The 15,840-nt window shown below is 34.8% G+C and overlaps 1 protein-coding gene across 2 annotated transcripts in view; it reads right to left on the reverse strand.

Annotated features, from left to right (window-relative positions):
- The window catches only part of CCDC141 (coiled-coil domain containing 141), a 107,128-nt gene that overhangs the window by 18,588 nt on the left and 72,700 nt on the right, over window positions 1–15,840 (reverse strand). For both annotated transcript variants that reach the window (XM_059820175.1, XM_059820176.1), the window contains 7 exons: window positions 15,592–15,771; window positions 14,353–14,502; window positions 8,272–8,412; window positions 6,011–6,205; window positions 4,223–4,406; window positions 2,834–2,943; window positions 183–290 (listed from right to left, as the gene is read on the reverse strand). In XM_059820175.1, coding sequence (XP_059676158.1) covers window positions 183–290; window positions 2,834–2,943; window positions 4,223–4,406; window positions 6,011–6,205; window positions 8,272–8,412; window positions 14,353–14,502; window positions 15,592–15,771 — 1,068 coding nt within the window. The remainder of the gene's footprint in view (window positions 1–182; window positions 291–2,833; window positions 2,944–4,222; window positions 4,407–6,010; window positions 6,206–8,271; window positions 8,413–14,352; window positions 14,503–15,591; window positions 15,772–15,840) is intronic.

Genomic DNA, 15,840 nt, shown 5'->3' on the forward strand with positions numbered 1-15,840 from the left:
GATAGAAGGTGAAAGGGTAACTGAAAAAAATTTGAAAAAGACATGACCAAGACTCCATTGATAACACCCATCTTAAGGGAGGCTTCAGGACTGAAAAGCAATAACTTTCCAGCAATACACAAAGCCTTTTAAGAAACAGAGTTCTAGTTTAAAAAAAAAAAATAAAAAACAATCTAACTAACCTGCTGCTTTTGTTCCTCTGCTTTGTCTTTAATAACATCCTCACATGCTTCTTGACCATTTCTTTCTTCTTTTTGAACAGTAACCAACTCTTCATAAAACTCATCCTTCTGCCATGTGAAAAGAAAATTAAGTAAGCTTACACACAATAGAAGGTAGCAATTGCTAACTACACAGTGACTTATGCTCTGTACAACAGAGTAGAAAAAATAATTGAAATCTTATCTAAAAGATGTCAGCAGCACTGGTGTAAATGGCTTATGGCAAAAATAGGCAGCAAAACCCGATTCCTTCATTCCTGGACAAGCAAAGACAACATTTTTCAAAGATGAGGGGATCTTTTCTGAGGCAGGGAAAGTATAGGACACCAAAGACTGAAGAACTCAAGTGGTTGGTCAGGAATCTGAGGAATATTAACCAATTTGTACCCAGCATAAGTAAGGGAAAATAAAGGATTAAGAAAGTGACACTCTTAGGAAAAAAAGGATAAACAACAAATCAAGAAAAAACATCAGGATTTCAGGAAAATAGTTCTAGGGAGGAAAGAAACATTTGTGAGTCTCTAGAATGTTCTAATTTGTCTAAAAGGTGGAAAGGGGTGAATGTGTTCTAAGCATAAAACATAACCAGGCAGAATTTGCATTTGTTCTTGTTTTCCTCCCTCCTTCAACTTCCCATCTGGACAGGCCGTAACCACTCTGAATGTAGTTAACTGTACTTTAGATCAGCTACTTTTACCATTCTTTTTGGCTAATACTTATTTCTAACTTAAGCCTCAAAGACTGCACAACTGGTTACAAGGTACTTGCATAACAAAAATATGGACAACCATACTGTATTTTACGAATACTTCATGAATCCTTTAAAATTGTCATAGAAGAAATCTACAGGTTTCAAAGAACATCACAGTGGCACAATATAAGGAAAACCAAAAGTTACGGTTTTGTGTATTTCACATCTTTAGCTGTCCAGCCAAAAGTTACAGTCCTAAGTAAGTTCTTATAAGGAAGTGCTGAATTATTAATTTTCCATTCTAGCATTAAACAAGTGAAAAATTCTGTGTGAGCTGTTCAATCTCTTTTTTTCTGAAGAAAAAGTAGTCTTTAATTTTGCACTTGAAAAATCCAAGAGTTGTTTTCTTCTGACATTCAACAGCCATGTAAAATCAGGAAAGATTGCACAATACAACATTTCCCCTTAATTTCTTATGCTTTAAAAATGACAGGAAGTGAAACTGAATTCATAGTCATGGCATTCCGTACTCACAGCACCTATTTGTGTATATAAATTTCTGAATTATTTATTCTTCATAAGATACAGACATCGACTATTGAGATATTCTGGAAATGTTCAATAACAATGTTAGTTTTAAAATCTCAGAATACTGCGTATCATAAAAAAATAACTTCCATTTGAAAAAAGTGGCAGAACTACTTTTTATTGCAGAAAATTAATCTTTTATAATATTCCTTTTGACTGACTTTTCTTGAAGAATTATCTAAATTAAAGGTTAAAGTAATGAGTCAATAGTTTATGAATGGTTCTGTGTAAAAAGAAGTGTTCTCCAAACAATTCTATAAGAGAAAGATAACTTTACAATTAGCAACACTAGTCAAAGTAAATTATTACAATTACTTTGAAATGCCACTTCTCTTGAAAGATCCATATTATATTAAGCTAGCAAAAAGGGGCTACTGTCCTGCACACAACAGCATTTATGTAACACATGGATTGGAAGGAGAACTTTGAAAAAACTAATTGGCATTTATATTGAAGATTCTTTATGGTCACAGTGCAAGGCAAAGTCTTCTTTCCATTCGTCTAACAACTTTTGGAACTAATTTGTATTTTTAGCATCTCTCATTGTTTTTAAGTGTATTAATGGATAATTTGAGTGTTCATCAGTTTTTATAGTATAATTCCATCAAAGAGAAGTGAAACAACATTCAACATCAACAAGAGCAGGATATTTAAGCATCTTAACTCATGAACTCCACAGAAGAATGAACCCATCAGCTATTGCTGCATGTGGGAGATTTTTGATGTATTACTTTGAGAGTGGGGGGTGAAGTACTTGGAGTCTTTATTACAGAAAACTAGCCCTCTCAGTCTTCCATAATTCCTCCTCAGTTTATATGTTATACTTAATTAAAGAAGCTTATCAGAATATGAAACTAAATATGTTGTTGTTCTCATTAATATTCATGTTATAAGCCATGCTTTTCTAATTTAAAGTAATTTGGTTTTAACACAACTTGGTGTTTTGGGATGATTTTCCCAATAGAGAGCCAAGCTACGTATTTTATAGATCTAGCAGTTACCTGTATTCCAGTACCAAGGGAAGAAGAAATATGAAAACAAGTATTTGTCTAGATAGTCAAAGAAATTGTGACATTTTCCTCTAAAAGTTACTTGAAAGCAGTAACAGTTCTGAAAGAAGTTGAGAAAAAAAACATAGGAGGAATGTTTAGTGCATAAACAAGTAGCCCTTAATTAATTATGATCGTTACCTAAGGTAATGGAAAAGTGAATAATTAAGAAATGCTTCATACTACCATAGATAATCCTCAGTTTAAAGTACTGATTCAGGCACTGAGACTGATAAGTTGATGCAGATGTAATATATTCTCCAGACTAAAAAAAAAAAAAATACCTTAATGTCCTTAAGTTCTCTCAGAGATCTACACAACTCATCAACAGAATTAATGATTTCTTTGTGCTTTGATACGGCTTTTTCAACATACTTCTTTCCTTCTTCTATACCTACAAAGGTAAAACAACATGAAAGTAGAACAGAATGCCTCAAACAGATGTGTATCAATGTACTTTGCAACCCCAATATACAACAATTAAATTTTTCTGTGTTTTGTTTTGCTGAAGGAGTTCTGTGATTCACAGCAGTGTGCTTTCCTACCTCTTACTAGTTTACTTGAGGTGGGCCCTCATAGTTGCTGCAGGTCTTCTGCTAGGCTTCTCCTTGAACAAAATTACTTCTATCTGGTTAATGATACTGCTTTAAAAGATGCTGACCTCAAAGTGTCTCCTAAACTAGTTGCCTTATTATACAGCTAGGAGGCACTTAGATCCCTATTATAAGAAATACAAAACAAAGGCAGGATGGAGAAGCTTTTTGCCATGTAATGACATAAAAAAACCACAAAGCAGCTTCCTTCTCCCAGTGTTCCTAATCAGCTGGTGTCAAGAATCTGTTCTGTCAGCTCCTTTCCTACAAATAGGAATGTTTATAATATTGAGAAGGTTAAAAAAAAAAGAGAGAGGGGAAAAAAAGTGATCTGTGCTCTCTAAATAGACTTTTCAACACCAAATTAGAGGAATTCAAAAGCACAGTTTGACTCTGTTGAAATTTTTTCAGATTTACTACTTGAGTTGATAGGCTACACAGTATCTTTGCACATTTGGATAGTCATCTTATCTTTGGATAAAACAACTTCAACAAGTATATAAACATTACAAGTGGGAGAAAAAAAGCAAAACCTGAAGCTTGTTGACCTTCAGTCTTTTGGGTCAACAATGTTCCAAATTAATACAATTGCAAATACAGTATTTACATAACAATCTACATTTTTTGCAAATAAAATGCTTAAGAAAGTTGGCAATCAAATACCACTAGTTATTCACAGTGTTAATGTAAAAAATTCACTCAGCACTAAGGTATATAGGTATACACTCTAATGTACTTTGACTTCAAAGGCTTGCCTGTTATGAGATAGCATAAGCCATGAAGTCTCAATTGCAAGCTCATAAATATTATTACAAGGACATTCACACTTTGATTTCAAGGTGAACTCAGGCTGTATACAGAAAACCAAGTAGCTACCAGACTGTTGAGTACTTTAATGTTCTTATTTTTTAAATATTTGTTCTGAAATCCTTCACCTCTTCCAGTCAATACTTTTAAAACAACATTTGTTTTTTAAACTTCATGGGATTTTCTTCTTAAATGAAGAAATCTAGGAATCTGCTTCCTCCTAATTTATTGTATTTTTTTCCCCCGACAGTACATTAGCAGACAGCTCCTCACCATATAACTGTTTAGCGAGGTCAAGAATCTGCTGAATTTTTTCTTCTTGCTCAGGAATTGTAGGCTCAATAAACTTATGGAATTGCTTGTAGAGAGTCTCTATTGCTTCTCTTGTTTTGCATTCTGCAGAATACTTGCCAACTCTAACGACTGTTGCACTCACATCTTCAAACCAAAATTGACACTGAGGAATAAAAACACTGCATTATAATGAATTATTATCAGTGTTTCAAGCTTTTGTAGAATAGACTGGACTATTCTTAGGCTTTCCATTATCAGTGTGATACTGTATGTCTTAAAATTTCCAATTTTAATTTAACCTGAAAAAACATTTGTTCATTACCAATGCTGCTTCAAATACTAATAGCTGTTTCATTTTCTTCAAACACTAGATCCATGCTCATCTTACAAGCATGATGAGGTTATTAGTCAATGAATCTGCAAACATATGTTTTATTTCTGAGTTCTTTCCACCTTGTATATCAACTGACTAATTTCACAAACTTCATGGCCACATACCTCTGTAAGGGCAGCAAGGTTGCTTAGATTTAGTCTACTAGCAAACAAGGTTTTTGGTCTCAGCAACTACTAAAGTTGCTAGGAATCTTTCTACTGACAAGAATGGGCTTTAGAACATACCCTTAATGAACATTTTTGGTTAACAGTACTCAGAGGAGGACAGAATCTGGTGTCATCCGTATTGCATCCGTATTGCACTATTACAGCACGCAGCTAATAATCACTGTTTTTAACTGCCATTAAAGTCAGTATTTAAGACTGTGCCTATTTGCTGAAAGAAAACTGTTGACTAAAAGGTGATACTTTACACTGACTAGTAAAAAGCAATCTTAAATTTTGGCTCTAGCAAATATTTTACTTCCCTCAAAGTAAGGGAGGAGTTTAAAAATGTAAAAGCACAACAAATGGTAACAGATTGCTTTGTTAACTATATATGAAATGACACACTGATCAGACCACTGGACACTGAAAACATCTTTTAAACAAAACTTTAGTATTGTGTCCCATCATTAAGGGAATTTGTTTGTCATGCATTTAGATCACTTTGGAGATATGAACAATCTTATTTCTAAAAATAAACAATGATGACAGGAATGTGCTTCCCTCACAGCAGATGCACCAACACAATGTGGCAAGAGGGAAAATGCTGTTACAAAAATTATTTTTCTTTTAAAAAAAGGCAGTGAATGAGGCAGTCCTCACACATTAAAATAAAGTTCCAGAACTCTCCAAAAAGACTTGGACTGCAGTTCAGGAAAAAACCATACATACACTTAATTCTTAAGTCTACAAAAAAAAAGGTATGCTGCTTTTAAGGAACTGAATATTTTACATTTCAGTTCCAGAATTACATGCCACACAGACAGCTCTTCCTGACAACCAACAAAGTGGGTATTGTGATAACCTGGCTCTTGTGATTTGACAGCTATCAAGGAGGGCCTTGTGTCACTTCCTGTGTTGCCTCAGAATATTCTTAGAGAAAATGAGATCCTAAGTATGATCATAGATATGGTGAATCACTATGCAAGTTATATGGAGGTGGAGACCCCAGTCGTATGCACATAAGTGCAAGAATATGGTCACATTGCATGTTTTTTTCTCCCGTTCTCCACAAAGTTACAAAGAAAAAATAGAAAAAAATATAGATTTTTAACAATCTACTACTTTCAGAAGCCACAGATTTTGCCTGAAGTAGTTATAAACACTTTTATCTATCCCAGTCCTGGATCATTATTACAGCCACAGTGGGGATCTCAGGTTTACTAGTACCTCTTCCATCATCTGTTGCAGATGCTCCATGAGATCCAGATTTTGCTTGTAATCCTTCACAACTCTGCTAAAGTTATTCAGCTGGTTTTGTAAGTCACTGATTGACCCCAAGAGGACTCTAACTTTAGCATTAGGTTCATTTGCTACTGAGCCAATGAGTTTCTTCTCTAAATTATCCATCTTCTTTTTAAGAATCTGTTTAAAAGATGTAGCAGTGTTAAATACCGCAACAAAAATGTTTCTATTTTTACAAATAAAAAGTAAAAAACATGGGAAAAACCACGCAAATCTATTTCTTGTCCTGTGTTTTAAAAATTGCAAGTACAAGTTGCTTTTTCAAAAAACAAAGGAAACTGGAGGGCCTCTACAATGCTGATTAAAATCAATGTAAATTATATTTATTAAAGGTGGAATTGAGTTACATTTTTCCGCTTAAAAATAAACAAATCTGTAGTAATAAAACATGGGCTCTCGAACAAAATAACTTTCATTGAATCTGGAAAGGAAAAAAAAATACTACTAAGCCTTTGGAGTCTTTGACCAAATACAAGTCAATTTAAGCATCACAGTTATTTATGTCCCAGAATATTAACATATTGCTTAAGAATCTGATGTAAGCAACATCAGTGATAATCTAGCATAATCCCAAAGACCAAGGGGAACAAGTATTCATACTAGTACTTTATGATGTCTGGTATAAACATAACCTGCAAGTTTTAGGATAGGATGGTATAGATACATACATTTATCTGTTTTATATCCTGGGAACACTGGTCTTGACAGTTGATCAAGACTTCGTTGTGCTAGCTGTTTTACAAGTGATGCAAAAAGACAGGTCCTTGATTTTTGTTTGGAAAGAAAAGGATTGGTTTAAAATAGGAAAGTGTTTCATGGACTGTCCACATATACACTTGTAAGAATATACACTGGTAGGAATAGTGCTGCCAGCAGGTCAAAGGAGGTGATGACTCCCTTCTATGTAGCATTAGTGAAGCTACATCTGGAGTCCTGTGTCCACTTCAGGCTCCCCAGTACAAGAAATACCTGTACATACTGGAGAAAATCTGGAAAGGGGCCACAAAGATGACTGAGTGACTGAGCATGGGTCATACAAGGACAGAGAGAGCTGGGATTTTTTAGCCTGGAGAAGAGAAGGCTCAAGATGGATCTTATCAAGGTGTATAAAAACATCATAGGAGGGAGTAAAGAAAACAGAGTCAGACTTATCTCAGTGGTGTCCAGTGAAAAGACAGGAGGCAATGGACCCAAACTGAAATACAGGAAATTCTGTTTAAGCAAAAAACAAAACAAAAAAAACCCTACTTTTTTACTCTGAAGGTGGAACTGCTTGCCCACAGAGGTTGTGGAGTCTCCATCCCTGGAGATATTAAAACCCCAACTGGACATGACATAGAGCAACCTTTTGCAGTTGACCCTGCTCTGAGGAAGGAATTTCAACTAGATGATCTCCAGAGGTCCCTTCCAACCTCAATGATTCTGTGATTTGAATTTGCATTTGTAGATGAAATTGCCAAGAAAGGAAAGAATAAAGGTTGTAAAAGGAATAGTCAATGACAGCAAAAGAAATAGCAACAATAAATCATAGAAGCTACTGAAAATTTCAAGTAAAAAAGTTGTGAAAGAAGAGACTGCCAGGGCAAGCGAAACAAAAGTGCTAGTTCTGATTGACAACTAAAAAGGTCATTGGAGGCTTTGGAAGAAGAGTTTCTGGTGAATGCAAAGAATGGGTGAGGCTAGCAGGGTTCTAAGGTGCAAATGAGCATGATCAACTCCAGGCAATGGATACAGAAAAAGGTTCTGAAGACTTAAATGATGAAATGAGAAAGACAAGAATGTAGCTGGATGCAAGAGGGAATATGTGGGCATTTATTGTTGATTTGTTGATTTTGATGGGGTATTTGTTTTGGTTTTTTATGGAGAGGGAAGACTAGGTCACACACATTGTGAAGGAACAGAGGCAAGAAGAATAAAAGATTAAATAGAAAAATAATGGAGGATAAAAGGAGTGAACATAGAGAAGTCAGGAATTGAGATAAGATCATTTCACTGAAGGAAATGGAAGAATAAAAGGAACAGAAAAATGAAAAAAGTCTCAGCCAGTAACTGAGACAGGGGAAGGATATAAAGCCGAGTAGCTGGGAAGCTCACAATACATTTTACATCTCCTCTGATCTGCTTGACACAGGCCACAACAATTCAACCAGTGAAGCCTTCACTAAGACTAAAATTTCTAATATTACCTGTATTTTCTCTGCATATGTGTCAGCTTGCTGAATCTGTATTTTAAGTACTTTCAGATTTCGAGCTTTTTCAGTTTTCTTTGTATAGTTAAACTTCAAATTGTTGAATTTCTTTTTGAGATCCTTAAATGATTCTCTGAGCTGAAACAGAGTATGCATATTTGTTAGTAAAAAAATAAACCAGCACATTTCAACTTAGGTTTTTTTCAAGAGCTATTTAACAGACCACAATCTGAACACAGAAAGTTTAATACATAAATTAATAATATTATGCCATCTCATAAAGCATCCTTATTTCCTCAGAATTTCTTTCCAGTAGTGGAAACTCCTAATCTGTCTAAATGAACATTTTTGCATTCTGAATGCTGAGTATTGTTTCCAGAATAGCTGGGGCAAAAAAAGGATTGGTGCAAAGGATGAGATCATTGTTCAATCTATGAAAAAATCCTGTCCGAGAGCTTTCATAGATTTTAGAGGCAGATGTCCTTCACATACTCTAGTCCATTTAGTGGAAATGGTATCCATGTAAATGTATACCCATGCTTAGTTTCCAGAAAAACACAGTTTTACTGGGCTTGGGCAAGTAAATTTGTATTTATTCATAGTACTTTTCTCCTACAATACAACACTTAGTTTACATCAGGTTGGGGTTTTTTTCCGGTGTTTTTTCCCCCCTCCTTTTTCAGAAGCCCTGTTTCTGAAAGGAAGTTACATAGGGGCTTAATTTTATACACTGTGCTAGTCCAAATATCTTAGTACAATTATTAAAAGCATACAAAGATGAATCCAGCTCTTTGCAGGATCAAGATGTAGACTATGTGAGCACCTGCCTTTCAAATAATTATTCTGTGAGTATGGTAACAGAGAGATTCTGCCTAACAGATACCCAAAGAAAGCCTTGCCTAACTACAGCTAAATAGATTTGGTACCACGTGAGAGTATTATTACCAGTTAGCACTGACTTGGTGCAGCAAGATCAACATTAGGGAAAATGATTCTTATAATAATATAAATTAAGATAAACTAGTAGCTCTGACTGTGAGGCATCCGTGCCTTTCAAGACTTTAAACTACTTTATCTTTAAACTACTAAGATTTTTTTAAGGATAACATTTTATTTTTTCAATTTTCTTCTCTGAAAGCTAAGTAATTTTCAATTTTATTTACAACTGCAAAAAATCCTTTTAGATATAACAGTTACTTTTAAATGCCTTTAAGCAACAGATTTGAGAACAAGACAAGTAAAAAATCTGCCTAAAATATGCTTCTGGTACCTTATAAAAGGTACTAGTTTAATTTTATTGCAATTCTATGATCACATTTTCAAATTATTTATAATTAATTCATGAAATTTTAAATGGAAGAATATAAAAACAACTGAATTTTTTTTCTGAGAATTTCACATCCTTTGGGTTGACAATCTTTTGCTTTTAGGAGAATGTAGAATAAATTATGTAAAATGGTATTTATCTAAAGGAACTGATATAGAAGAAATGCAGCAGTTCTAATGCTTCAGGGTCTGTTCCTCCAGACACACAAATGAAAAGAATTTAACTTCCTTGATTAGTGTTAACAAGTTCAGGTCACATCCACAATTTGATATTTGGTTAACATACTTGAGGCTTTTTTTTATATTAAAAAGTCCTACGGACTTCCCTCTGCCACCCTCCCCGCCAAGGAATCCAGGGAGTAATGAATGCTCATTTTGCAGCTACTGTTATTGGAACAGCTAGTAATCAATCATTATTATTATTACATACTAATGTTAATCCATCAAGGGATATATTTTTCATTTTCATTTCATCTAGTGGGCTGTTGCCACATTATTTCTGCAGTGAAAAGACAGATGGTGTTCACTCAGTGTAATGGAAAGGAAGGGAATTCTATCACCCGCACTGTGATCTCCAATTAGTTTAAGCACTTTATCCCACCTAAAGTACACAGAATAATAAAAATCTATCTAAAAGCCCTCTCCTAATAAAACCACTTCTGCAGAACAATATTTTGTATTCAGAACACAAGAGCCTTATTTGCTGGTTTAATTTTGAGGAAAAGAAGAGATGAGCAAGAGTTTATTTTAGTTTATTTCACTGGCTTATGCACATACATAGGCTAGTGATCATTTATAAAGCCAGAGGCTCTCCTCATAGCAGTATGTGAAATTAGATCGCCTTGTTTCAGATATGATGGCTCATGTGTCAAAGGTCTGCAGCTGCTGTCACTCTTCTCTTTTAGCCTCAGTGGAAAAAGCGAATTCAGTGCAGACTTGTACATCACCCCCTCAGAGTACACGTACACAACTGCTGTTATCATAAGCAAGTCTACCAAAGATGATAAACAGCTGTCAATGTTTAGAAATCTAAATGTATCTCAGTTTTCTACTATTTTCTGCAAAATTAAATGAGAAATACTAAAGGAACTATACACCCTAATACGCTTCAGTGACTTCAGCCCACAAGTTTAATGGAACTTTGTAACTTGTCCATTGTGTCATAGTCGTTAATCAGGCAGCTGTTCCTAGCTATAGTTGGCCTGTCATGGGTGGAAAATGATAGTGGAGGAGAGGGCTTTAGGTGCCAATTGTGCCAATTTATCACACAACTACAAAACAAATGGAAAAAGCAAGTTATAAAGCTGCTTTAAACAGTTTTTTCTTAACAGTACAGTTCCAGTAAAATGCTTTGATTCCTGTGTAAGCCACTCTAGGAGGTACTTCAGTGTTGTTAGCCGCTTACCCTTCCCTTTTATTCATACATAAAACTTTTAGTAGCACTAATAATCAAAATAGCCCATGAAAGCAGGTTGCTGAAAACACATTTTCAAAGTGGCAAAGATTAAAGAACAGACAGAAGCAAAGCCAGCTAGAAAGTGGGAAGAAAGAAAAGGTGCTGTTCAAGTCATTAATGATTACTTTAAATCTGGGACCACAATCAAAATAAATTACAAGGTGAAAAATGTGCTAAGAAGAGTCCATTCCTACTGATTTGTGAACATATAGGTCATTATCCTTTATGGTTAAAATCCACGTTTTCAGTCATAACTTTCCATAAGTGTATAAATAATGACATGATGAAGAGGAAGGATGTGAGATGACTGGAGAGAGCTGAGAACCTATTTCAGGATGTTACTCCTCTGTTGCAAGTTTTGTGCAGACATGCATAAATGTTATTTTTAAAGCGATCACCTAAAGAAAAGGCTTTTTCATTGCAAAAGTTATGTACGTAGATAACTGTGTCACTTATAATCCCATGAACAGAATCAGTGTAATATTAAGCTACAGTTACCTGAGGCTTGACTCAGCTCTATTGCAAATTATTACAGTGTAATGCAGTGGAGTTGCAGCTCTTTGAAGGCTGCTACCCAAGCTAGTTAGTGAAGCAGGAAGCCCAAACTGACAAATACAGATCTCAAAGGTCATATGAACTTTCCTTATACTTTTCAGTGATGTAGAGGGCATAAATCCTTTTTTTGGCCTTTGCAAACTCTTTAAATCAGAGAAGGCACATAAAAAGAATGCATTTTACTCTCCTGTCGTCCAAGACTGTACCCTTGGCTATAAATTTAAGTATTTGTTTCCTTGATTCTTACAGAAGCACTAATATGTTACAAACACAGGGAGCTAGCCAAGTCCTCCAAGTATGATATTTTCAAACACCAGTGAGTCCTAATCACCAAGGCTGCTTGCTCACGTGCTTTATTTACACATTTAAATTCACCACATTAAATGCAAATTAATTTAAGTATTTACAACAGAATTCCAAATATTTTCAGTCAATTTTAAAGTCTCCTCTGTACACTGGTAAATCACGACTAAATTATCTGGTTGGCTGTTTACTATGTGACAGTCATGAACAGCTGCTGCTTGCTGCTGGCACATGAAATATTTATTTGCTTAGACATAGTGGATGGTAAAGAAATTGTTATTTCAGACAGGTCTGCTAGATGCTAGCAATACTCAGACTAATTTCTGATGTTAAAATCAACAGAATTTAAAATACTGAAGTGAATACTCTAACATTCTTGAAGTAGTTCAGTGTCTGGTTTCTTGATCCCTAAACAGAATTAGTTATAAATACTTAATGAAAAAAATGAAGAAAAATGGAAGTGGATTAATGCAGATGCATTAATTAATTAAAGGTACATTAGCCAAGTATTTGTTTAGGAAATATTGTCTATGCTAACCTCTAATAGAAAAGGAATCTAAAGAAAAAGTTATCCATATGCCAAATTAGTATATTTCAGTTAGTTTAAATTCGGATTCAATTAGGTCTGGGGATGACAGGTTTTAACTTAGCAGCCAACATGGCTTTCCCAACTTAAAATGGAAAAAAAAAAATCCATAATTAACACTGTAATTCAAAATATGCTATGCAATTATTTTGCAGAGGGTATCCATTAAGTATGAGAAAGTAAAATGTTACATTTTGCAATATAAGCCATGTGGTGAGTAATACATGTCACTGACACACTTTTCATTGAAATTTGAGAGAGACAGAAAATTGCTTTTTTCCTCTATTGCTGTCACTGGAAGTCTAACAAGTAATAAAAATAGAAAAATAATTCTTCTTAGAAAGGAGTCATATTTGCCTACCCTCATTATATAATCCCAGAAGCAAAGGACAGAAACAAGAGATTCATTCAATATAACAGCATGTCTTTGAATATGGCCAGACTTACATGCAAGCTGATCAGTGAACACTTCCTTTTCTTCAGCAGATTTGAGGGGTTTTCAGTAAAAACCTAGAACACTTTAGTTCAAACTTCAAATATTCTGATTCTGCCATGCCACAGCAAAGCATAATGGGACTTCTTGTTTAGGTACTTCATGCTTTCATTTTCTTCTACAGCATGGTCCCCTCTGCCAGAGTGCTTCTCCTATATCACTTGCTGTTCCCATTGCCTCCTACCATTGGCCAAGAAGTTACATCACAGGAGACTGATGCACAGATCAGAGAGTGAAACACACTCAGCTTATAACTGACAAGGGACTAGAACTGTAACTGAGACTGAAAAAACCTTTTTCTGATGCACATTTTCTTTCAATTTCAAAATACCTTTTTGTGAAAATGAATACTTTTCACAAACACACAAAATATTTTGTAAAAGAAAAGAAAATCCAAACTATTTTTCTCATTAAAAATAGTTGGGACAGAAATCTCAGTCACCTCTACTTTGGTGATTTCGAGAAAATACAGTCTTTCTTTATTCAGGTGTGGAATTACTTAGCAAAAGGTATCACCGGGTCCTGTGTTTCCACTACCTATGCTTCACAATATGGGGAACATTAGCGCGAAATCCTTCCAGGTAAGAATCCAGTTTCTGTACATCACGGGTGCACAGAAGTGCAATATACAGAACTTCAACTGCAGAGGCCATCAGCCTTTTTTTTAAAGAACTGAGAAAATTTGTTCTATGGAATGTTTTTCCTAAATTAATTTTTGCTGAGACATCTATCCGATACAACCAGCTAAGCTGTGAGTGGATTTGTATTTGGCCTACTAAGATGCTAAATTAATAATCATATTAACTAAGTAATTTTTCCTAATCTAAGTTCCATAATACTAAATTCTAATATCTTGTGCCAAGGAACATTTCCTTTTCTTCTAGCAATTTTTTAAGTATCATACCTTGGGTTTCTGAAAAAATGTTAAGTACTAAATTATTCTGAAATTTTCACTAAAAGACTGAAAGTTCTTTCTAATAGCCTTACAACTGCACTATATGTAAATTCTACTTTTGTTTGAAACTTTGGCTTCATAAAAAAGAAATCTGAAGACTCAGATATTTCAGATGGGGCTGACAGAATTGAAAGTCAAAAAATATAGCTGCTCTATTACCAGTCCTCTTGGAACAGTGAAAGCACTTTATTGCCAGCCCAACAACTTGATATAATCCTGAACTGCAGAGGTATGGACCATAGATTATTACTGCTGCTGCATGGATCAAAGGTTGCTGGTAAGATGAAATCAGCTTTTCTGTATACGTATGAAGCATCTAGGGGAATGGTAAACAGTAACATATATTACAGAACACAACAGCCCTTTTAACAGTCATTTAATGTGTTGGGATTTATCTCATTTACCTCATTTATCTCCTCTTGAGTGGTGCAGTATTGGAAATGCTGTGATAGTTCTTCCTCATGTTTATCGGCTTTGGAGCTCCAGTTAATGCTATCATAGTCAAATCTAGCAAGTTCTTGCTTCAGATTCTTTACAGAAACATTCAAGCAATTCTAAACAGGCAACAGACAAAGAAACTTATGAAACTCAGGGAATTTATTGATTTAACCAATCTAAAATGAAAATCATTTTGAAACAGAACATGCATAGTCAGCCACAATGGGCTAGAGTAAACTATCAAACCTCCACTGTATTGAGAGTAAGTACATAGCAGTTTCAATCACTAGTAGTCTGAGGAGTAGTTTTGGGTCAAAGTCACAACTCGCACATGGTGTCTTCTCTGAGCAAAGAGGACATGGCCTGCTCTAGTCCTTTACCACCTGGAGACTAGGTCCTTTCAGCTGTCAATAAATTTATGGAGTCTGAAGAGCAGACTGGCAATGTGGATAAACTAGGCAGGTCATAAGGGAATGTCTTGCTTCCTCCCTAGTAAATGAATACAGGGCAATGACAAGCCTGCCCTGAAAACTAACTCTTTTCTAAAATTATATCCATTTTGCCATGAAAATCAGTCTGGAATCCACTAATAAGGTAACACTGTTACTCTATTTCCTTTTTGTTCTTTTGTCATCCTTTCTTTATAGGAGAATAAATATGCAAAGCAACCTTTACAAAGTAGCAGGAGTCTAATATACAGATGTGACATTCAAGAAAACACCAACAGGGCCTTGAACTGCACAAAGAATACTAGAGAACAGAAAGTCATGCTTCTTTTTCCCAAGCACTGATATTTTAAGATTCATTTCCTCCACATTTCAAATCTATGTCAATGTTTTCCAGAGTAAGATCTGTTCACAGACAATTAAAAAATTAAAACAAGATTTCAAGGAGATTAATTTTTCTTTTCTCTTGACAAAAGCAATTTGTAATGTGAGTAACTACTGAAGAATAAGTTTCATCATTCCTGGGTGTTTCATTTAATTTGATGTCTGTATATCTGCAAACTCTAAAAGTAGAAATCTAAAAATTATCAACTGTTTTACATTTTTGTTTTGCTTTCTTTTAAAAGTATCTTAAAGCTCTGTATTTATTTTTCTTAGTATATTAATACATTTTTGTACATCTAAAAGTCAGTCACATAGCTCCAATAATCTTCTTTCATATTTATCCTGGATTTCACAAATCATTCTAATTCTACTCACAGGTTGCTGCACTGCAGACAAGATATCCGCTCCCTGGGTAATAAGCAGTTTATATAGGTGTCTGATATGTGCATGTTTCTCCTGAGCATTCACAAGGCAGGCTTTAGCACAGTGCACATTTTCAGGGTCCTCCCATATTTCAGGAATATCCAGTTCTCCTGATTTTGATAGACATTCCAGCTGGAATACATTAAAATGAAAATCAGTGTATGTTTAAAATTATGTGAAAGGAAGCTTACAATTCCTTCC

Source organism: Gavia stellata, chromosome 8, assembly GCF_030936135.1.
Source record: "Gavia stellata isolate bGavSte3 chromosome 8, bGavSte3.hap2, whole genome shotgun sequence".
Lineage (NCBI taxonomy): Eukaryota > Metazoa > Chordata > Aves > Gaviiformes > Gaviidae > Gavia > Gavia stellata.